The 21,041-nt window shown below is 48.7% G+C and overlaps 10 protein-coding genes across 10 annotated transcripts; 5 read left to right on the forward strand and 5 right to left on the reverse strand.

The window, feature by feature from the left end:
* The first annotated feature begins 268 nt into the window (after positions 1 to 268).
* DEU56DRAFT_392918 (uncharacterized protein) lies at positions 269 to 693 on the forward strand. The gene has a single exon (XM_041345992.1). The coding sequence runs from the start codon at positions 338 to 340 to the stop codon at positions 578 to 580; it is 243 nt and encodes an 80-aa protein (XP_041207864.1). The 5' UTR covers positions 269 to 337; the 3' UTR covers positions 581 to 693.
* Positions 557 to 2,318, reverse strand: DEU56DRAFT_807170 (uncharacterized protein). Its single transcript, XM_041353379.1, has 5 exons — positions 2,076 to 2,318; positions 1,626 to 2,019; positions 1,361 to 1,572; positions 777 to 1,307; positions 557 to 724 (listed from the first exon to the last, which is right to left on the reverse strand). The coding sequence occupies exons 1-4, from the start codon at positions 2,271 to 2,273 to the stop codon at positions 807 to 809; spliced, it is 1,305 nt and encodes a 434-aa protein (XP_041207865.1). The 5' UTR covers positions 2,274 to 2,318; the 3' UTR covers positions 557 to 724; positions 777 to 806.
* A 939-nt stretch (positions 2,319 to 3,257) lies between these two features.
* On the forward strand, positions 3,258 to 4,281 carry DEU56DRAFT_392957 (uncharacterized protein). Its single transcript, XM_041345994.1, has 4 exons — positions 3,258 to 3,734; positions 3,791 to 3,857; positions 3,910 to 4,051; positions 4,111 to 4,281. The coding sequence occupies exons 1-4, from the start codon at positions 3,436 to 3,438 to the stop codon at positions 4,176 to 4,178; spliced, it is 576 nt and encodes a 191-aa protein (XP_041207866.1). The 5' UTR covers positions 3,258 to 3,435; the 3' UTR covers positions 4,179 to 4,281.
* A 403-nt stretch (positions 4,282 to 4,684) lies between these two features.
* DEU56DRAFT_737697 (uncharacterized protein) lies at positions 4,685 to 6,128 on the forward strand (the record flags this gene model as incomplete). Its single annotated transcript, XM_041348603.1, has 7 exons — positions 4,685 to 5,062; positions 5,122 to 5,295; positions 5,354 to 5,540; positions 5,603 to 5,746; positions 5,806 to 5,862; positions 5,916 to 5,979; positions 6,038 to 6,128. The coding sequence occupies 7 exons, from the start codon at positions 4,685 to 4,687 to the stop codon at positions 6,126 to 6,128; spliced, it is 1,095 nt and encodes a 364-aa protein (XP_041207867.1).
* A 691-nt stretch (positions 6,129 to 6,819) lies between these two features.
* On the reverse strand, positions 6,820 to 9,857 carry DEU56DRAFT_392940 (uncharacterized protein). The gene is made up of 9 exons (XM_041345993.1): positions 9,744 to 9,857; positions 9,385 to 9,691; positions 9,311 to 9,327; positions 8,914 to 9,253; positions 8,622 to 8,847; positions 8,131 to 8,570; positions 7,590 to 8,077; positions 7,329 to 7,459; positions 6,820 to 7,246 (listed from the first exon to the last, which is right to left on the reverse strand). Exons 2-9 carry the CDS (start codon positions 9,513 to 9,515, stop codon positions 6,965 to 6,967), a joined length of 2,055 nt encoding a protein of 684 aa, XP_041207868.1. The 5' UTR covers positions 9,516 to 9,691; positions 9,744 to 9,857; the 3' UTR covers positions 6,820 to 6,964.
* A 57-nt stretch (positions 9,858 to 9,914) lies between these two features.
* DEU56DRAFT_807191 (uncharacterized protein) lies at positions 9,915 to 11,431 on the reverse strand. Its single transcript, XM_041353380.1, has 4 exons — positions 10,701 to 11,431; positions 10,511 to 10,600; positions 10,290 to 10,445; positions 9,915 to 10,216 (listed from the first exon to the last, which is right to left on the reverse strand). The coding sequence occupies exons 1-4, from the start codon at positions 11,397 to 11,399 to the stop codon at positions 10,007 to 10,009; spliced, it is 1,155 nt and encodes a 384-aa protein (XP_041207869.1). The 5' UTR covers positions 11,400 to 11,431; the 3' UTR covers positions 9,915 to 10,006.
* A 642-nt stretch (positions 11,432 to 12,073) lies between these two features.
* DEU56DRAFT_807197 (G protein alpha-subunit) lies at positions 12,074 to 14,045 on the forward strand. Its single transcript, XM_041353381.1, has 7 exons — positions 12,074 to 12,277; positions 12,348 to 12,442; positions 12,494 to 12,600; positions 12,651 to 13,122; positions 13,178 to 13,249; positions 13,300 to 13,507; positions 13,566 to 14,045. The coding sequence occupies exons 1-7, from the start codon at positions 12,232 to 12,234 to the stop codon at positions 13,628 to 13,630; spliced, it is 1,065 nt and encodes a 354-aa protein (XP_041207870.1). The 5' UTR covers positions 12,074 to 12,231; the 3' UTR covers positions 13,631 to 14,045.
* Positions 14,046 to 14,553: 508 nt separating this feature from the next.
* Positions 14,554 to 15,488, reverse strand: DEU56DRAFT_393094 (cytochrome b5). Its single transcript, XM_041345995.1, has 3 exons — positions 15,171 to 15,488; positions 14,933 to 15,122; positions 14,554 to 14,872 (listed from the first exon to the last, which is right to left on the reverse strand). Exons 1-3 carry the CDS (start codon positions 15,418 to 15,420, stop codon positions 14,803 to 14,805), a joined length of 510 nt encoding a protein of 169 aa, XP_041207871.1. The 5' UTR covers positions 15,421 to 15,488; the 3' UTR covers positions 14,554 to 14,802.
* Positions 15,489 to 15,498: 10 nt separating this feature from the next.
* DEU56DRAFT_807199 (uncharacterized protein) lies at positions 15,499 to 16,660 on the forward strand. The gene has a single exon (XM_041353382.1). The coding sequence runs from the start codon at positions 15,748 to 15,750 to the stop codon at positions 16,444 to 16,446; it is 699 nt and encodes a 232-aa protein (XP_041207872.1). The 5' UTR covers positions 15,499 to 15,747; the 3' UTR covers positions 16,447 to 16,660.
* A 105-nt stretch (positions 16,661 to 16,765) lies between these two features.
* Positions 16,766 to 20,537, reverse strand: DEU56DRAFT_807202 (uncharacterized protein). The gene is made up of 13 exons (XM_041353383.1): positions 20,232 to 20,537; positions 19,656 to 20,160; positions 19,230 to 19,599; positions 19,059 to 19,165; positions 18,965 to 18,997; positions 18,650 to 18,914; positions 18,137 to 18,598; positions 17,806 to 18,083; positions 17,719 to 17,751; positions 17,606 to 17,664; positions 17,427 to 17,550; positions 17,261 to 17,367; positions 16,766 to 17,209 (listed from the first exon to the last, which is right to left on the reverse strand). Exons 1-13 carry the CDS (start codon positions 20,371 to 20,373, stop codon positions 17,088 to 17,090), a joined length of 2,607 nt encoding a protein of 868 aa, XP_041207873.1. The 5' UTR covers positions 20,374 to 20,537; the 3' UTR covers positions 16,766 to 17,087.
* Between the last annotated feature and the right edge of the window lie 504 nt (positions 20,538 to 21,041).

Consider the following 21,041-nt stretch of genomic DNA (forward strand, 5'->3'; position numbering starts at 1 on the left):
TGCACTCCAAAGGACAGCAGCACAGTCTGACCAGATCCGACCCCACTGGCGAAGTGTTTGGCGGATTCCATCCAATGCAGACAACCATCTGTATTGTCCTTCCTACAAACCGAACAAAGACGCACTGCTCTATCTCGCATCCGTGATATTGTATCCGGTTCTGATGCTACTCCTTCCTCCATCGCCTCAACTTGAAGTGTTAACGCCTGTGCTGCTGTTCTGTCAGCTGTGGAGTTCTCCAAGTATTTCACTGCTCCTCATGCTGGTACCCTTACGCATCCTCAGGATATTTGGTTTACTCCTCTCCGACGTGAACCGACTCTGTTGTTTTCAGCCAATGCTATGCACGTGGACTGCGATTCTCTTGACGCCGACGACTTTCTGTGTTAAATTGTCAAGTCCAGCCCAGCATTCCAGCCTTCCAGATCCCGAGATTTTGCCAGTACTCCCTAATATTACTTTACTATTTCTGCATCACGCTCCGTCCCAGCTAAATGGATCGACGAAATCATATATCCAGTTGCATAGCACAAAGAACTTAGCAGGTTGCGGTTTTTCCCATTTTCAAGCTGCGTTATGATCCGTAATTGTTTGATTTATGCATTCCAGCTGTTCAGACTGTACTATCATTTGATACCCTTCCCTCACATGGCGCTTCAGCAATTCGTCATCCTTCTTTTTGGATTGCTGTGATGAGACGAATACCTAAATGAAATTCCTATGGCTACAATCATCAAAAGTAAATAAAATCAACAGGCTTCTGGATATGTACCTACCCAAAAATTAAATTCACGGTGGTACTGACATCAGCCCCAAGGGGATGGTTCATCAGGAATAAAGGACACCGACGTAGGGCTACCGAAACCCAAACCAAGGGGAGGAGAAACGTCTGGAAGGTTGGAGGTCGCTTTCTCGATTGGTTGCGTTTTCCGGTGTGACGCTGCAAATGGAGGTTTCGGTGCTTGCTCAAGGGTAAAATCCGTATGATGCTCCGGATTGTCTGACGTAAACGAGGCAGCACTTGCCAAGGACACGGTAATATCGTCAACAGTCGGAGATGAGGGTGAAGGAGATGTCGGCAGAGACTTGATTGCATCTCGCGAAGAACTTCGAGAATGTGATGATGACAGTTGTGGAGTTTTATCCGATACCCCTCCTGCAGAGAGCTGCGCACCCCGGAGTCGACCATTTTCGCCTTCAATCAACCGCAGCGCTTCCTGTAGTGCATCTTTTTCTAACCGAACTTCTTGTAGTTCTTCCTCTGTCTCAACGCGCTTAATGCGCTCAGCCGCGACCATCTTGTTTGCCTAGAGGGTATATATAAGTGTGCCGACTAATTTGTGACGAGTAAAAGCTATACCTCTTCGAAGAGTGCTTGTGATAAGGACTCGAGCTCAGCTTCGATAGCGACCTTCTCTGCAGCTGCTAATGTATGTGCAAGGCGTTCCCGTTCAAGCTGCTCTTGAAGCTCCAGAAGTTCTTTCTCTCTCGTACTTGCTACAAGAGTTGGCAAGGAAGGCGATGTTAAATGAGAAGCGAGTGGTTGATTAGGATGAATAGCGGGCTTTGATCCTGTATCAAGATGTAGATGACGAGTGAATTTTACGAGAACAAATGAACCCTACCACTGTTGAATCTGAATCTGAAGAAACGACCCTCCTGGTTATTCTGGGAAGTTGTAGATGACGTTGCCGGAGAAGGGGTAGTTGGAGATGGCTCTTTATCATTGACAACAATTGATGGAGCACCCGCGGGGTGGGATGGTGTGCCCGACTCATTCAAAGGGCCATAATCGAGGCTCCTTCGATGTTCTTCCTCTGAAACACGTTGCATGTTCTGCGCTTCCCGCGCACTCCAACGCCGCCACCCTACATCTTTCGCACTGCAGGGGGTTTCACGTTTGAGAGCTTCCTCAAGCATCTCATTGTTGGACATCATCAATTGTAAATTAGATTTTGCGACGCTCAGTGATGTCTCGAGTTCTGCCTGAGTCTTGTACGCGATCTTGAGCAAGGACGACTAGCGAATCATGATTGATTGATTACTGCCACAGTGAAGCAGACCTGTCCACGCACTAGCTCTTCCACTCTCTTGATTACACGATCAAGGGCATATCTGAGATCTTCTTCCTGGCCATGAGAGTGAACACGCCAGGCATCGCGGAGCTCATCGTCTATGCCTGCAAATATGGCAGAAGTTGGAGAGGGATGAGGCTCTTTGACTGATGAATAACGCGATTGTGTGGGCGATCCAAACGTCATATTTGATAACATGAAGGAGAGCAGCAATGACTCAATTATATCCCAGAATTCAAGACGACAAACGAACAATACCGTTATTATTAGGTAAGCTCGGTTCAGTATTACCGTCGCTCAAGGCTATAGCTAGTTTCTTTTTCACCACGGCCACCGGTCTGGGAGACTTTGGCAAGCCGCAGTATTCACTGCTCCGTCGTCCAATGTACAGCAAGAATTCCGTGCCATACGTGGGACAGGTGTCGGCGCGCCCTGAGGCCTGAGCGCTGAGCCCTGGCTGTCCAGCCTTGTTGCGTCACTCACTCTACTAGTACTGTAAGGAGGATGTGGATCTTTGTTTCTTATCCCGAGTCAAGGATAGAGAATTTTGACGTCGTCGTTAGCACTCTCTCTCACAAGGAACCGGACGGTAAACACATTATAGGCTGTCCTTTCCGTGTTGATTCATTAATATCCGACAGAGTCTAAATGAAGCCCCAGTAAATTCCCGTAACTTCGCCTGCTAGCGTCGCCTTTCTTCAGTTACCGGCAAACATTCCTCGCAACCGCTTCAGATCCCACCTCTTGGCCTCCGGAATTAGATTTCATGCATTACTCGATAACGCTCAATATACTACCAAGCCGATGATCTTGACTCTCGCTGTGCCGGCGATAATGAATTACCTGATATGTGGCAATCGCCGCTACAACTTGTTCTCAGTTCTCTTCTATGTCGTTGCTGTTTTTTTGAACACACGTTAAGAAGCTCACAGTCACACAGACTTTCATGTAGAGCTCTGGGATCAAGGCTCAAACCTCTTGGTCCTTCGTTCACGATCCGCATAGATTTTCGTGGGTGTGAGAAGGACTAACCGCCATCAGGGGCAGATCGCAGCTGTGTATGGGAATATGTTTAGAATCTCCTCCTCCCCGATTTGATATTCATCCGGGATGATCGTGTCTGCTCCACGCTTTCGTGACGACCGGTCAGTCTCGCACTGCTATCTCATTTCCTGACACGCGATATCATGCGATAGTTGTATGAAACCAGCATTTCCATTCGCACAATACTCGGTCACGTATCGGCGGCCCTCTGCCAGCTCATAGGCTTAATAGCTTGCTGCTCCACCCAGCCTGTGTCTCCATAATTCTCTTCTTGTCGCACTTCCCTTTCTAACCGTCCTCCGCTCTACTTCACCTAATGTCTCGCGGCGCACCCAAGCCTCCCCCACCACACAAACTTACCTTTGCCACCAACAGCGTGCGCAACACTACGTTCGCCGAGGACAACAACAAGTTCTACTATGAGATCGTTACTCGCTTCTGGCACCCTCACCTTACAAAAATAAACAAATACGACTATGAGGCTCGTGTGGTCAACTGCGTCGCAGAGATTGAAGATCCCCCCAAGAAGGATGTGAAAGTCCGCTTCAACTCTGCTGAGGAGGAGGGAGAGTGGATGAGAGCTTGCGACTTTATCAAGAATGACGGTACAGCAGTGTGAGTTTTTAGTCTTTATAGGCCAGTGGTCAACAATTTTTAACGGTCAATGGCAGTGGAGGTACGTTCACCCAGGAAGACGGCACTGAGTACCGCTGGAAAACACACAATCGCTATTTACAAGTTAGCCCTTTTTCCAATTCATGTTTTCTCTGTCTAACTAGCCAAGCTGCAGCTCGTTAAGTCAGATGACGAGGACAAGGTTCCCGTTGCAGAATATCACCCTCATAAACGACACTTTGGTGTCTGGCGCATGTCGCAGCGGGCTTTCCTCGAAGTCAAGCCTGAAGCTTCAGCCGCTTTGGACAAGATCATCGGTGATTCATTTCCTCAGCCATTGAAGCGTTGAACCTCGCTGACTGGGTATCTTCGTTAGTGAGCTATCTTCTTATGGAAAGACGCAGGCGTCAAGCCAAGATCAAAGTCAAGTTGGAGTCAAACTAATTCACTACCGATATCTCTTTCTCCTCCGTGGCACAATAGTCACCACACCTCTTTGTGTCGTGCGATTCCTTACTACAAGACTGCCAGCCTCCGAGATGCTGGATCCCAATGACGGGACTTGCACACAAGGAAACGTCGACGCTTCCGCATTCTTTTATTTGTTTAACCTTGGTTATTCCAGGGGTTTCTTCGTTACAATAACTTTTCAATTTATTGCTGCATTGTTGTAAAACTTGTCGTTAATCGATTTGGATTCATAGTCATATAGATTTCTTACTGGTTCAAAGTCAGTTGTTGTATATACGTGTTTCGCATCCTCGCGGTGATTGGCAGGATCCGGAGTGCAACGGTGAGATACGGCGCTAAAAATCGCCAAAGAGGGAAGCATCCTTGCGAATTCGAATCATGGTCATGCATGATGGCGCCACTGCACCTCCTGATCATGGCATTGCTGATTCATGCTGACGGAGCCTCCGCTTTTCCCTTTGACTTGCTAACGACTTGCGATGGCAGCTAACTTCTCTAGTGTCCCAGTCCTCGATTTTGCTCTCGTGTCCGATAATGCCACGAAACCAGAGTTTATCGCGCAGCTCCGACATGCTTTGATCAATGTCGGATTCTTGTATCTCAACAACCACACTGTCTCACAGAAAGTTACCAATGATTTAATTGACTATATCCCCCGTCTTTTTGGCCTTCCCCAGGAGGCTAAGAACAAGATCTTTATGGCGAATTCGCCACATTTCCTTGGGTACTCCAAGCTAGGTGCGGAGTTTACCAAAGGGAAGACAGATTATAGGGAGCAATTCGACTTCGCGACACCTCATGAGACGCAGTGGAAACCCGGCGCCCCGGAGCATCTGCGCCTGTGGGGACCTTCCCAGGTGAGAGGGCTCTGTATTCAATCATTTCAAGCTGTGCGAATTGAACCGAATTCACTTAGTGGCCAGATGAGGATCTTATCCCAGGGTTCAAACACACAACAGAGATATACCTCCAGCAAGTCCAGGCTCTGAGCTACCAATTCATCAGCTTACTCGCGGAGGCTTTTGGCCTTCCTTCCGATGCATTGAACAAATTTTATGATACCGATGAATTGATGCAACACCGCGGGAAGGTGAATATTAAACGAAGGTCTATGTATTCCACGGAGATCGGGATTCACCTGGTTTCAGGTCGTCAAATATCCCGCTAATGATGGTTCTCTGACTGATCAAGGCGTTGGCCCCCACTATGACGCTGGCTTCCTGACCTTCCTTCTCATCGCATCACCGCATCGTGGTCTGCAGGTACAGAACCTTTCTGGACAATGGATCGACGTTCCTCCTATTCCGGGAACGTTCGTTGTGAACATTGGAAAGGGTGGGTTGAAAGCTGCCACCACGCATTTAATTTCAATTCTGACTTCTTGTCCGACGGTATAGCGCTCGAGTTTGTTACCCGCGGATTGGCAAGAGCTACTTCGCACCGCGTCTTATCTCCCTCTGTGGGTTCGACACCCCGTTATTCTGTTCCGTTCTTCCAGAATATCAGCCTGAACGCTCGCCTCGTTGACGAAGTCTTAGACTGTTAGTGCCCTCGAAAAATTTGCTTTACATACCTTGATGTCATCGTTTGAAATTTACAGTCCCACCTGAGATTCTTCAGCTCAAACAACTTCGAGGAGATCCTGTTCAGACCGATTGTATGTTTTTCTTCGTCCGCTCTCGCCTTTTGCAGCATTTAAATGTTTTACAGCTGTCAATTTCTCAGAGTTTGACCGCGAGCCATCGGGAAAGGTGAACCTCATCGGGCGGGTGAAGTGAGTTCTCCAATTGATTATCTGGGGCAGTGATGTTTAAATAAGTCTCCTCCATCAGAAGTCACCCTGACGTTGCGCAACGCCACTACCCTGACCTTTTCAACCAATACTTCCCAAACGGCCTCCCAAAGCAAGTCAGCGCATATTGAGCTTGAGAAGAGCAGATCCGTAAACTAGATATTACCCCCGCTAAACCGAATCAAGGAATCCTCAATTTGCAACTGGGTGGACGTTGAACTTTACTTAGAATCAAGTTGGAATGTCTTCTACTTAGGCCATTGCAACCCTGAATTTATATTTGGGAAAGAAGATTCATGTCCAGCCTCCTAGTACGATTCACGAGGCACTGACGACACGCTTGTCCATACTAGCCCCTTCCAACATATCCACATTTCCCATTGACCTTACAACCCTTCGATTTCCTCCGGAGGTCCTTGTAGGCACATTGAAAAATTTCTAGCAAGCGAGATAAGAGTCCAACGTGCGAATATACATTGACCAGACTACCAAACAAGATAACAGCACTGCAGGGAAATTAGATGCGAGTGGAGGGACGACCGGTGCAAAGGAGGAGGTGAGCAAGATATACAATGAGCCGGGAAGAAAAGACAATATCGGTTGTAGACATGCAATGGAATTTGGAATAGTTGAATGTGTGAGTGTCAAGACAAAAAGAAACGAGGCTTCGCAAGTCATTCTAAAACTTTTAAGCCTGCCTCCTCCGCCCAACAGGATTGAGATGCAAGAGCATTGCGTAGAGATGAATGAAATAGAAATGGAGCATATAATACACTAACGTGAAGCCTCCAGCATGGCGCAGCGTTAGAATGTTGGCCATTTGAGCGGGTCTGGTAACGATGGTTTGCGCTGTCGTTTGTGTAACTTCCCGTGCAAGCAGATCCTCATCCAGGAATGCCGCAGTCGGCTCTACGATGGAAGCATCAGGATCAGGTGCATTCACCGCAACGGGACCATCTGCAGAGAGTCAACTCGAATCGGCAACTTGGATCCAAACCGCTTCAGGAGGAGTGGAGGGAGGTGGGACGTTTTCCTCGTCGCTGTCGTCATCGGTAGATGGGTCACCCTTGCTATCGTCGACGGAAAGATCTGGAATAGGTACAACCTCGTCCTTCTTGTCAGCTTCGGCCTTGTCTTTGGTCTCTTGTTCCTGGAGCTGCTGTCTGAGCTTGGTGAGCTCGAGTTCTTTCTTCTCAAGCTCAGCCTTCTCCTTCTCCTTTTCCAGGAGTTCCTTGCGCCGTTTCTCGCGCTAGGTAGAGTACGTTAGTTCAGTCGGATAAGCAGGTGAATAGGTGATGCCCAGCGGTGTTGACTACATCCCGAATACTCACATCGAGCTTTTCCTTCAGTTCACGAGCCTCCTTTTCCTTTCTCAAGCGTTCCCTGAGCTCCCTTTCGCTAATCACCCAGGCAGCAGCTCCGTTGGCGGCGGCCTCAGGTTGAGACTTGTTCTTGAGCAAATCTACAGTTGTGGAAAAATGTGTCAGCAAATGATTTCACCTCACTCACCACCCCGCCCACAGTAGACCAAGTAAACCACGATGGAAAGGGACATCAAAGCACAAGGGGCGATAACATTAGAAGAAACTCACAGCCTTGCAGCGCCGCAACGCTGAACTCGTCATCTGGGATCGAGTCTGCAAACATCTTCGCGAGCTGACCGAGCCTGGCACCATCCAAAGGCTTGGCGGAATGCTGGCATGCAGTAAGATGCTCCTCGACCGGAGGCGGCAAGTACGCTTGGTTTTTGGAACCAAAGGCGTCTCGCGAAGGCTTTGAGGGCGAAGAATCCTTGGCGGACGCCAGAGATGACGTCGAAGACGAGAACGAAGGAGAAAGCGACCACAAAGTCGACGACTGCGAAGACGATGATGAGGGCGACTGAGGTGTGGGTGTCGTGGGTAGTTCAATCCCCTCTATGTCTCCCTCTATGACCTCATTGTCTTGATCCGTGGACGGGAAGAAGTTGCGGAACAGAGCCTCCGCTTGCCACTTCGAAGAGTTCTTGAACTCCACCCAAACGTCCATACGGCCTGGACGTGAGAGCGCAGGGTCTAGACGCTCCAAATGATTGGTGGTGCTATAGGTGCATGTCAGGGCGTCATCTAAAGCGAAGAAGGATTTCGGACTTACGCGAAAAGGATCCGACCTTCGGCAGCAGCGACACCGTCCAAGGCGTTCAGCAGGCCGCTCAAACTCAATGTGTTCACGTCGGAGATGTGGTCCTTGTGACGTCTGTGCCTCGAGCTACTGCTCGTCACCGGCTGTTCCGGAGCGCCCTCTTCAGAGCTGTTGCTCGAAGAGTCTGGAGTGCCATTGGAACTCTTATCACGCGTGACGCTGCGCGTAAACGCCGCATCGAGATCCTCGAGAAGCACGATGCAGCGAGCTGGGACACGACCCATCAGGGTGGTCAACGTACTATCGCTGATCCACGAAGAAGACAAAGACACAACGTAAATGTCAAGCATGAGCTCGCCTGCAATGGCATGGATAAGGGAACTCTTTCCAGACCCAGGTACACCATGCAGCAAGTAGCCGCGGCGGAATGGAATGCCGCGATCCGCATACCACTGTGGAGGTATTAGCAATGAAGCACGGTTCTGATAAAATACCGAAATTACCTTCTCGGACTTCAAAAAGTCACGGGTGTCGTTCAGAAGCATCTCCTTTACTCCGGGGTTGAGAACAATGGACGACATAGGGCGCTTATGACGAGAGTCAGTCCAGCGCCAGCTGCCATGTGAGTCTGCGAAGTAGATCTGTATACGGTGGATTGCCTCGGCCTCATATTCTTTCTTGGCCTGCAAGACAAGCTGCTTGAGGATGGTGTTATTCCGCGCGACCACGCTGTGATGCCATCATACATCAGCCACGAGGCCAAAAAATGAGTCAGAAGGGTAATTTGTAAATCACCTTATTGACAAGACTTCGCAGCCGCTGCCGTCTTGCTTTTTACTGCGACGGACCCTGAGCCAGTGACCCTTGTAATAGATAGTATGTGTAGTGTCAAATGTTGGCTGGAATACGACACGTGTCTTGACTTTGCCGGGGGGTGAGTCTTCGTCACCCTCCTCTTCTTCGTCGTCACCAAATGAATTGTCTGCTTGACGAGAGCCTGAGAAGCCGGGAGTTGTGGTGCGAGTAGTAGTCTCGAACTCCCTAGAGCGCTGCCACTCAGGGCGGCGTGAGAGCCACAGCATGAGCCAATCATAAGGATAGTCCTCTTCCGAGAAATGCGCAGTGAGGAAGAATGCTGTGTCACGCGGTAGCGAGTCAGAAAAAAATCGTCAAATGACAAGCGACTCCTTACAGTTGAGGAAATGAGACCTTTTGAGGTGGGTTGTCGTCAGCAAGCAGGTGCATGGCAATGAATTAAGGACGTACCAAGCTGAGCTAGAGGCCCTTCTGGCTGTCTCGACTGTTCCTCCCAGGACGACGAGCTTCATGCCATCAATGACTGAGGAACCTCCTGCGCCTCCGACGAGGGGTTGTACGAGCGACTTGAGAGCGTCCATGGTGATGTCTCAAGGTGTATGGACAAGCCAACGCTGCGAAGAGGGACACTTTGAGTGTAAATAGTGGGAATGTAGGTAACAAGGTGGGTGTGTGAGGACAAGAGGAGGATGGTATCTAATAAACGCTGTAAGCTGATATATAAAGCTGTGTCTGTGTCTGGAGCAAGAGGCTATACCTAAGCAAACAAGTTAGTTTTAGGCTTATTAGCGTCTAGGAAATGGACAAACAAATAGCCAGGTAACAAAATAAGTTGAGGACTGTAGTACTTGTCACTGCAGACCCTTTCTGACTCTACAGCACGAGGAGGAAGCAAGTCAAGAGCCGCGTCAGCAGAACGTGGGTACTCCCAAAATTAAGCGCCCAACTTGGTCACGCCACCGCTAAGATTCACAGCATGGTTCACAGCTTGCCAACTTGTCTGAGAAAAGGTAACATCTACGTGCAGTAGACTGTAGATACATGTACACTCATTAGCAAACTGAATTAAGAATCACGACACCGCTAAGTATAATCCTTCTACAGCAACATTGGCCTGCCATATGCCCAGCTTCCGAACAATTCTGAGAACCATTGGCGCGGGAACCACCAGCACATACGACACGGGGACCACTACCAGCAGAAAGATAGTTAGGAACAGCGTGATACTTGGTTTGATAACCAAGAAGTAAAATAACGCCTGATAGGATGTCCAGTCCGTGAACTATAATAATGGGCGGCCGAACAACGGAGGTAAGAGGGCTTTTGGCTAGAGGGGGAAAGAGGATTAAACACACCATGGCGTACGTGTTTTTGTAGAATGAAGATTCGTGGTATGGTGATCCAGACTCTACGTCAGATGACAGTGGCGGTCGCACCCGCTGGAAGATAGGTCGGGGCGGATAGGGAGGTGGGTAAGCAAGAGGCCCATGGAACGTTGTTTGGAGAGCGAGCTATGAGCGATCCGGTGTCATATTCAATTTGAAATATAAGATAAGAATATGGAAACGAGACGTACTTCTCCCCTCGCAAACGCCCTGGCACCAAGCAAATCAAGAAAACATAGAAGAGCACCCAAAGGTAAGGTTATTAATAATGTTGTACCAGTCTATAAAGAACGGTTAGCAGAGATGCAGACGAATGAATCCCATGTCCAAATTCCAAGCTGATCTCAAGAGACCAGCAAATTGCGAGGTTTGAACACTCACCAAAGTGAATACAAAAAGGTAAACCCACGCAAGAAGGGCATAGGGAAAGTTGAGCGCAAGAAGATGGAATGCAGCCGCATGATATGCTCTGCGAGTCATGGGTCGGAAGTAACGAGACCAGCAGCGCCGAGAAAACAGCGGCCACCGATGCGAGCTTCCCGAATGTGATTCTATGGAGGTGCCAGCATTTTGGCGACGCCTCTGAGGACCATTGTGTGCACACGGGTTGTCACGGTCATCCCCGAGCGCCTCATATGTGTCCACGTCAGACTCGTCATCAGGGTCGGAATGGAGCAGAGAAAGCACTGTTTGCGCTAGAGAGGGCGCAAACGAATTCGATGAAACAATTGTGCTCGACTGCGAATTTGTCCTTTGACGTCCCGACGCACGCTGGATGGAGCCTAGCAGGGAATCACCAAGAAGTGGTGTCTGCTCTGTGGCATCTTCCGTGCGTGGAAACGAATGAGTTGAGACTAATAATTGAGGGGACACATATCCTGCAGCACGATCTAAATCTGATGGCGGTTGGGGAGATAATGGCGCTGGTAAGCGATGCCTCCGACTATGTCGAGTCGTGCGTGAGCGGCGTTCTTGTGATGGGTATGGAGGTGGTGGATCGTAAACTGAAGCTGCTGGAGGGTCTACGTCTGGAATTACAGAACCAGCGTTGGATTCCTCTGCGGACATCCCTCGGGACATCCTTTGGTCGAGGAAGGGTCGTGGTTATGCACGTGATCTAATAGTAATAGAGTTATGACAAACGCTTATGCTAGCATACAACTTTACAATATTACATAATTTTGAGGGCTCGCTCTTCGTCACTTGCTGTCAATTGTGGGCGGAGTCCCGTCAGCTTGAACAGCGGTAGAGGGGCAGTTACCAGGGCTCGGATCGACTTTTTTCCCGACGAACGCTCGCGGGATTGGCTCCACTGACTGGCAAGGATACAGAACAGCTTCTACATATATGTTATATCACAGATCTATAAGTACTACATCATTACAGCAGTCCAAATGCCATTGGCCCAGGTCGGTGCAAAGAGTCTTCCAATTTCAATGGCTAGCAGATGAGTATACAACCACCGAGCTACCAGGTACATTCCCACTGGCGATGCTTGACGTTTTCTATTTTAGCAAAAGACCATAAAGAACTTGTAGATACTCTCGAATGCTCTGGATTAACTGCCTTCGAGAAATAAGTCATTGGGTAGAGTCGTTGGGCATGGCGAAGGGAGACTCTTTGTACCTAAGGGATCAACATTAATTTAATATTAGAAAAAAGTGAGAAGCTGTCACGGGATGCCGAAGTAGGGTGCCGAGAAAAATAATTATGCAAATATAATAAATATGGGTACGGCGACCAATGTTAGCGGTTTCTTCTTTTTGCTTGCTGACCTTCCCACATCCGCTAATTATTGTTGGATCACCCGCTCCTTCGAAACTTTTGATCTCTGTCTTTCGACTTCTTGTGTCTGCCTTCTTCCTTTCTTTCTGCTCACGCGCGGCATTCTCTCTCTCTTCCTCCCAGAAACATGGGTTGCGTTCAATCTACCGGTGTCGACAGCGAGGCCAAAGCTCGTGCGTACTTCTTTGCCTTATTGTCCGCCCCACATCCGAGCGAAACTTGAATTTAACTCGTCTTTTGCAGGCAACGATGAGATTGAAAACCAACTCAGGCGAGATCGAATGATGGCCAAGAATGAGATTAAAATGTTGCTGTTGGGAGCAGGAGAGTCAGGAAAGGTCAGTCACATACTGACCAATCCGCATGCAGCGCTGACGACGTTTTTGCAGTCCACCGTCCTCAAGCAGATGAAACTAATCCATCATGGCGGCTATAACGACTCTGAACGAGATTCCTACAAGGAAATTATTTACTCGAACACGATTCAGTCCATGCGGTGCGTACTAGTCGGGTCAAACTTGATTGTAGCCCTGAATGGTCTTCTAGCGCTATCCTTGAGGCTATGCCTCAACTCGATATATCTCTGTCGCCACAGAATGATGCTCGTCGGGCTGTCATTCTCGCTATTCCTGGCCAGATTGAGGGTGATGTGCTCCCAAGAGATATTGCTGATGCCATTCGGGGACTTTGGCGAGACTCGGGTGTCAAGGAGGCAGTTCGTCGGTCACGAGAGTTCCAGTTGAACGACTCTGCCGTCTACTACTTCAACGCAATCGATCGCATGTGCGGACCAGGGTACATGCCCACAGACCAAGATATCCTGCGGAGTAGAGTGAAGACGACTGGTATCACTGAAACCACATTCAAGGTCGGCGAACTTACGTACAAACTCTTTGATGTCGGAGGTCAGCGAAGTGAACGTAAGAAGTGGATTCACTGCTTCGAGAACGTCACAGCGTTGGTATTTCTCGTGTCCTTGAGCGAGTATGATCAGATGTTGTATGAAGATGAGAGTGTTGTAAGTCCACAGCGCCTTATTTGCGTATCTCCTTTCAGATTGATTGCGTCCACAGAACCGTATGCAAGAGGCTTTGACTCTCTTCGATTCAATATGCAATTCGCGGTGGTTTGTCAAGACGTCCATTGTACGTACTCTTCTTACCCGTGGCGTATTACATACTTATTTCTGGCCCAGATTTTGTTCTTGAACAAAATCGACCTGTTCGCAGAGAAACTCCCACATTCACCACTCGGTGACTACTTCCCAGACTACACTGGTGGTGAAAACTACGACGCCGCTTGCGATTATTTGCTCCACCGATTCGTAGCGCTCAATCAGAATGCGGCAACCAAACAAATATACGCTCATTATACTTGCGCAACGGACACCCAGCAAATCAGATGTAAGAATCCTCCCCTCGCCCGCGTTTCACACAGGCTGACCCTGCCCGCCCTTTATAGTCGTGTTGAGTGCTATTCAAGATATTCTGCTACAGATCCATCTTCGTGAGTGTGGCCTGCTGTGATCGCACCGTAAAGCCACTCTTCTCCTTTTGGTCTGCTTTTATCCCATGCATCATCTGCCTCTCGCACATGCAGTTCGCTCTACCAGCTTTCATCGCATCAGACATTCACACCCTCTACATCTTGTCTATCCATCTCTCTTATTTTGAGGTCCCCACGTCTATCATTGTTATGTCCGCTCTTCTGAACGTACACACATGGGTTCGTAGGAGTGTTTTATATCGTTGTGTCATTTTCCTCCTTTCCCTCTCATTTCCTTCTACCAAGACGTGGAGTGACTAAAACCTAGTATACCCTTTTTACTACGATTCCTATGTAATGGAGACCTTATCTTGACCGCTCGTTAATTCTTTGGGATTGAATCTATCAAATTTCAGGCAACGCATCGGGAGTTCCGGCCATGGGTGAATTATATTAGAGGTGTGAATGATGCGAAGTTTGGGATATTTTTGTAAGACACTGGTGATCGAACACATGGTTCACCCAAGCCACTTAGAACCCCATCAGTCTGATCATGCGTCCACACAACACGCGCTCGGCGCAGTGGTGCTGGATCCAGCGACCGCATCATGTTGGGCTCTGTAATGATTGAGTTATCACAAGAGCGATGCCCTTCCATACCAGGCTTACACCAACGGATTCCAAGTATAACCCCAATTTGATAAGTAGCTGTCATGGGATCTCCTGTTGATATTAATGGCGCAGCACTCTTGAAGTAGCAGTGGATGGCGACGGATGGCGTGCGGACGCCGTAAGCACCTTTCCCGAGGAGGTATAAGATTTAGGCAGGCGCCCATCATCAACGGACAGCTTAAGCGCTTTGCACAGGTCTGGCAGAAGTTTAAATACCTTTCAAGCATAGTAGAGCATCCATTCCTGTTCCAGACCATGAATGGGTCTGCTGATAGTTCCAAAACGTAGATACCACTCGGGGGTATGGAACGCCACACAGCTGGCGAACAGAATCATACCCACACATAGCAGGTAATGATACTGTAACTAGGATAGCGATCCAATAACTTGCTGGCGAACGACTGGTCGGACTGGATCATATTTCCATTCAAAAAGGTATTCGTGCAAAGATAGGGTCGTGATGCAATGGTACAGTGCGTTTGAACAACGATTAATGAAAATTGATAGGACGGCGATAGAGATTGATCAATTTGGGCGAAAGCTATAGATTAGCAAGATTAGAAACTGAAGCAGGCATATCTGTAACGCGTCCGACAATGTTGTAGCGTTTCCTGGTAAATGAAGATAAGCGCCGTGACACGTCGGTCTAAGCGGGGTTATGCGGGACGTACTGGAAAAAAGAGAACCAGTCGTTGAGAACGTTCTTCTCGTTCTCTGGTAGGTCGCTGTAATCTGGTACAGCGTCCTCTAGGTTCAAACTGGACTTTCCAAGTCCCTTTGAGCCGTCCTTCCCGGCAAAGATGTTGTATGATTTTCCGGGACCGTACACGTCGCTTTTACGTGTGACGTCAAAGACAGTGCCTACGAGAAGTGAGCAGGAGGATCATCACCTCATACACAAGGACGTACCCTTAATGGACACATAGATCGGCTTCGAACTGTCGGAGCCGTCGAACTCCTTGAGTTGATCAAGGGTGAAGGGGTCATCCTTCGGGGGGTCGAGGTCGTCTCTGGGTGGTTGCATGATTGTCTTTAACGACTTCTTCTCTTCTGGTTGTGGATCTACTGGAGGAGGCTGAGGCGATGGCGATAAGGAGCGTCGCACGAGAAATAGAAGTGGCAAGGCCAGCACGAGCCCATAAACCACCACCAAAAACATGACAAGCTAACCACTCATCCGGCTTTTGCCGCCCCTCTGTCCTGGGGTACTTGCGGAGCTTCAAATTCGCTGTGTCCTGATCCACTGTGTCCGCGCTTGCTTGTTGTAAGCCAAAGCCCACATCCACTCCTAGGATCCCTTTTGTCCGCCTTTTTGCAGCTTGGATAGTGGTAGTGCTGTGACCATGCCAGTAAAAGCGTCCACATTTCTCGACTATAAAGCCGGGTCTATTCATGATGGTACATACTATCAACGTCTCACAAGCTCAGTGCGACTCCTGTATATTTCCTGTATCCATCATCGTCTCTCTTACGCCGTCCAACCACCATGATTCCTCCATTTTCCATCCCAATATACGAATCGCCCGCCTACGTTCTCTCTGGTCTCACCTTTCCGCAGCTGCCGCTGGACACCCAGCATTACTTGCTAGACACAGCAAAACTAGTGCCCCCTCACGCGCCCCACTTGAACACCATCGAGCGGGAATACAGAGTTATATGCAATGCTCTCGTTAGCAGCCTCGTAGAGAATAATAAAGCCCTCGTGGCATCGCGGCTTGAGGCCCTCGTCATGGCCTATGATTTTCAAAGGGAGAACCCGCCTCAGCCCAGTGCAGAATGGCACGAAACAATGCAGGAAAGGCGCCTTCGCACAGTCTTTGATGTCCTGCTGCCAGAGCGAGAGCTAATCTTCAACGCATTCATGATCAAGTTTGACGCGCTCGTCTGGCTTGATCAAGAAAGATACGAGGATTACACTCCTGAGGATTGGCAGCGGTACAGGGACGCGCTGCTGGAACCTATTCTTGACTATACAAACAGACAACTTGTCGTGCTGGAGGAGCGCGTCGTAAACCGCTCCGAGTCTCATGGATCTCACAGTCTGGCGCTTCCCAACCCACCATACTCACTGGTCAGTTCATACCGCCAAAACACAACCCGCGCACGCTCAAGGATATTCGCAACCCGTAGACCCGACTCCAGAGGGGTTTGGTCCAGGGGTCGGAGGTTAAACCGGCATTCATAAAGGACTTGGATCTTACTGGACACAAATCGAACAATTCATTATCATTATGCAACGAAGCACATGTACAATCATTAACGCTGTTACATACAAACATACTCCTATGTACTTGATTACACTAGGATGATGTCTGTACAGCATTACAATCGTTATCTCTCCAGTGGTGTGGAGTACCATGCCGTGTCCGTAACCTCAAGTGGAAAATACAACTGCCACCATGGGCTTCTAATCCCCTGATCGCCCTCGTAGTGGTAAATCCTATCACCACGTCAAAATCAAGAAGCCTCCCGAACATTTCGGCACCATTCAACTCGCAAAAAGGTAAAAAGTTTGCCTGATCCCGGGCGAAAAGTCGGCAATAATAGTATTGAGGGACAGGCGCACAACAAGCTAATTCGACAGTCGACAGGGTATCGGAAGTAGTACAATACAAGTTTCAAAACGACCAGGTGAGGTAAATTATCGCGAAGCTTGAACAAATTACGGAGAAAGAAGAGTAAGGAAGATCGAATACAGTAATAACCAAGGCTGCAGAAAGCGAAACAATATTGACATAGCATTGGCGTACACTAACGGGGGACACTATTTGCGAAGGATAGTAGGGGAAGAGACATTGGGTATGAAGATGTTGAATCCGAGGATGTTCATGGGCCGCCCCGTAGGAGTGGAGGGAGCGAACAATTGGGTGGTAACGGCACAGCGATATTGACGGTGTGGCAAGCCTCAGTCACTCGCTTCCGTAGGTCGTCACACTTGCTCAATAACACTAAGAATCCCTGTCAGATCAGTGATAATGAGAAAACCTTTAATCACTGACTTGGGCAAGGCCACAACGTGTTCAGCACGTCGACTGGCACTATGACGTCTTTGGCAACTTCCAAAGCATCAAGAAGTGACTTGTCCTCCTCCCACAAAGAAAGACATCTACGGGTATGGTGTTCGTGTTGAGCAAGTGGGGTCTCTAAATGCACGCCAAGACTTACATTGCTACTTGGCTTGCAAACCAAGTCACTTGAAATGGTTGCCTGGTGAAAAGATGCCCATCCTGATCGCCAAGATGGTGAATTGACATTTTAACTCTGCGGATGAAAAGGCTCTGGTAATACACTGTCATCGCCAAAATTACGATCAATTAATAGACTGCGGAGCTAGAGCCACTTACGCCACTGCTCAGCCTGCTTGCGGTTGAACTGAGGAAAGTTTCCCGCCTCTGCATGGCCACTAGATACGCCACTATCAGCTATCTCTGTCAATTTACCAAAAATGGAGACTTACGCTCGTAAAATCTGAGTAATTATGATCTGTGTGCTGCAGAAAATTATTACCATCAATGGAACGACTGAATAGATGAAACAGACGTACTTGTACACGTATTCCCGACACATGTACAACAAGGCCATATCGAGGTTGCAAGTGTGAGTATCCAAGGCATCTTGAATTTCAAGGGTCTCAGCCCAAGCTTCGATCGCAAGGTCGGTTGTCTCTGCGCCGCTAAAAACATTTTTCCGGAGACGAGTGGTACAGAAATTCCAAAGGAGCATGCTGCGGCAATAGAGTGCCCATATTGATTCTTTCGGAGACTGCGCCTTGTGCTCGTTGGACCCTCGTTGTGATATTTCACCAGGGAACAGTAACCGGAACTGCCAAACTGTCAGCATGAGCAAAATGCACAGACAAGGAATTGGATACAAACATTGGAAGGGTCAGTCAGGAAAAGGTCGCTTGGCTCTTTCTGGAACGCGATGCAATGTGACGTGTACCTGGCCACGAGGTTAAGGGCGCTCCAACATAGCCTCCTGCAAGATTCCTTGTGCATCTCCTCAGGGGTCCACGAGGGATCCCAGGGTGGCGTGAATGACCATGAGGACGAAAATTGCTCAGTAGCGATAGATGAGTTGGGTGACAGGGGGATGCAGTCGCACTTGCGAGGAATTGAATGAGGGGGACGAACTCCGTCCTTGGACATTTGATCAAAGGTGCGGCGTCTGTGAGCAATAGGCACAGCGTTAGGGGTGAATGTCGACACGTCTGGCTCATTGCCGTCCAAGAATGTCAAACCTAATTGGCGGACAATTCCGTCGAGATAGGCCAGAGAGCGTCTTGCGCGCTCGGGGGTATAGAGTGGGTGGGCAGAAGATTCATACACAGCGATAATCTGAATAGAACATAAGCAAGAATTGAGAGAAGATGCTGGAAGCATGCTTACAAGAGCAGCCTTCGCAAGGGTCACGTCTATCCATTGGGAATTCCATGACGCTTCTAGCCAAGCCTGCGCCTTATCACGAAGCCAAACGGCGCGCTCGCGACCCGCGGATCCCAATTCCATCTCACTCGATTTCATTAGGGTCGCTAAAGCTAACCCCGCAAAAACAAGTGAAGGTTGCATAAGAGAACGTTCTTCAGGGTTGTACAGGCTGCGGACAAAGTCCGGAACATTCACAAATGATAACCAGTACCCGCTAGTGGTGAACCTTGACAAAAAGTTAAATCAAGCCAATTGGGTCATTAGTCGATGACCTACAATGTTGAGAGATCTGATGCAATGTCTTTTAAACTAATAAATAATGCGTCATTTAATTAGTCTATCCATGCGATAGATAATGCCAATGACGTACGACTGATCCCGAGTAGTAGAGTAGCTCATAACCAAATTATCCCACCACTCCTTGCGACCATATTGCACGGAAGGCGTTGATGAGATGCGGTACTTCTCCACTTGATGCTGGAGAAGTTATCAAGTCAAAAAATGATTTGACAGATAAAACAACAGGGCGAAATTAACGTACCGGATAGCTGTCGTCTGATGCTGCACGCGATTGCATAGACGAAGAGAAGTCAGCGCCAGCAGGTGAAAGTGAAGGCTGGAGTCGAATTCTATCCCCATCAGGGCGCAAAGCAGGAACATTGGGAACTCCACGAGATTCCCGTGGAAGCTCTAGGTCGTCATTCCTAACGGAGGTGCGTTTCCGCTTGGACGGAAGGGTAGGAGGGGATGAGCCATCCGTCGGACGTTTCTTACATGAGCGCTGGCGGGTGCCTGGCCTTTTGTCAGGCCCTCGCCGTTTAGGTGCTGCATCGTATTGGCATTCATTCGAGCGGCGAACACAGTTATGACAAATTGGTCTTGTGGAGTCGCACCGAATTTTCCTCGCACGACTTAGCAACCACGTGAATTAGCAGCCTGAAGAAGTCTATCAATCTAATGGACGCACCATTGCCGACAAGCTATCACTTGATTGGAAATTTCCCTGCGAGGCGTATCCTGAGATGTAGATGCTGCTGGTTGGGCAGGATGTGGTTGAGGTGTTGACTCTGACATTGGTACAGAGGATCTCTGAGTGCTATCTGGAGATTGTATTACAGGGGGTTGTGCTGAACCACCACCTGAGGAATAAGATTGGTGGCGCAAATCTTCGGCAGAATATCTTCGGTTGGGGGGGCCTTGGTAGGAGAGATTGACGGCGCCGCCCTGAACCGGAGGGGGCGGAAGACGAGTATTAGGGTATGCATGGGGGGGGATGTCAAGACCAAGATGATTTCTTTGTGGAAGAGGAAAGTCAGAGTGATAGGAATTGTGGTGGTGAGGATTTGAATGAATATTCAAAGGGGTTTCGAGGAGGTGAGAGTGGGGTTGTAGGTTGATGTTGGCGTAATCGAACTGAGAGGCTAGGATGCCCGCTGCATGTTGTATATCTAGCTGATCTTGGTGATAGCGGACTTTATTGTAGACAACATGTGAAATGACGATTAACGTAGTTCGAAAAGACTACGAGTTTGATAGGACTTACTGTCCCCGTGCGGCTGTGGAAATTGGGCCCCGAAGATGGGAGAGTGAAGACCGGAGCCATCCTCACTTGACTGAGGACCATCCTCCATGATGATGCCCTGGGGAAACGGAGTATAGATATCACTGTCTGTGCTGATGACCATAAGTACTTGAAGAAGGGGGATGAGAGTTTGAATCAGAAAGAAGGAAAATGGTAACTGGTAATACGGCACTGGTTTTCGATGGTTTGCCACGCGAGACTTGAAGGAGAAAGTGCTAAGGGGAACTCATGCCCACGGCAAGCTGAATGCTTATGAAACAACCGAATCTGGATATGTGCAAACTCTCAAGGTAATGGGAAATCATCATATAAATTATATACTGAATTTCAGGGGAATTTCTTGACCTCCATTGCATAGCATTGCATTCGAATCGTTCAGTTGGCCTCAGTCTTGGGTTGAACTTGCTTTTTTTCATCAAATCATACCCACGACGCAACTTCGGGGCCGCCTGATTTCTTGACCACCGTGTACCCGTGCCTGGTTGTCAGGTTTGAAGAACAAAACTCTATTTATTTTCCCTCAAAACCTAGCTCATTGCAAAAATTTTGATAATCCTTCTAATCAGAAAAATCATATCTTGTCTGATCTCGGCCTCCAGCAAGTACCCAAGAGTACCAGAGAGTACCCCCTCCTCAAGTTACCCCTTCCCGCGACGCCTGCCACGTTTGAAAACTTAAAAATTAACCGAATAGCCGACCCAAATTTGGTAGGTACCGCACGCAAACCGCACTTCAAGTTATGCGCTGTTCGTCGTAAATCTGCGATTGAGG

Source organism: Suillus clintonianus (genome assembly GCF_016758775.1).
Source record: "Suillus clintonianus strain FC179 chromosome Unknown DEU56scaffold_41, whole genome shotgun sequence".
Classification (NCBI taxonomy): domain Eukaryota; kingdom Fungi; phylum Basidiomycota; class Agaricomycetes; order Boletales; family Suillaceae; genus Suillus; species Suillus clintonianus.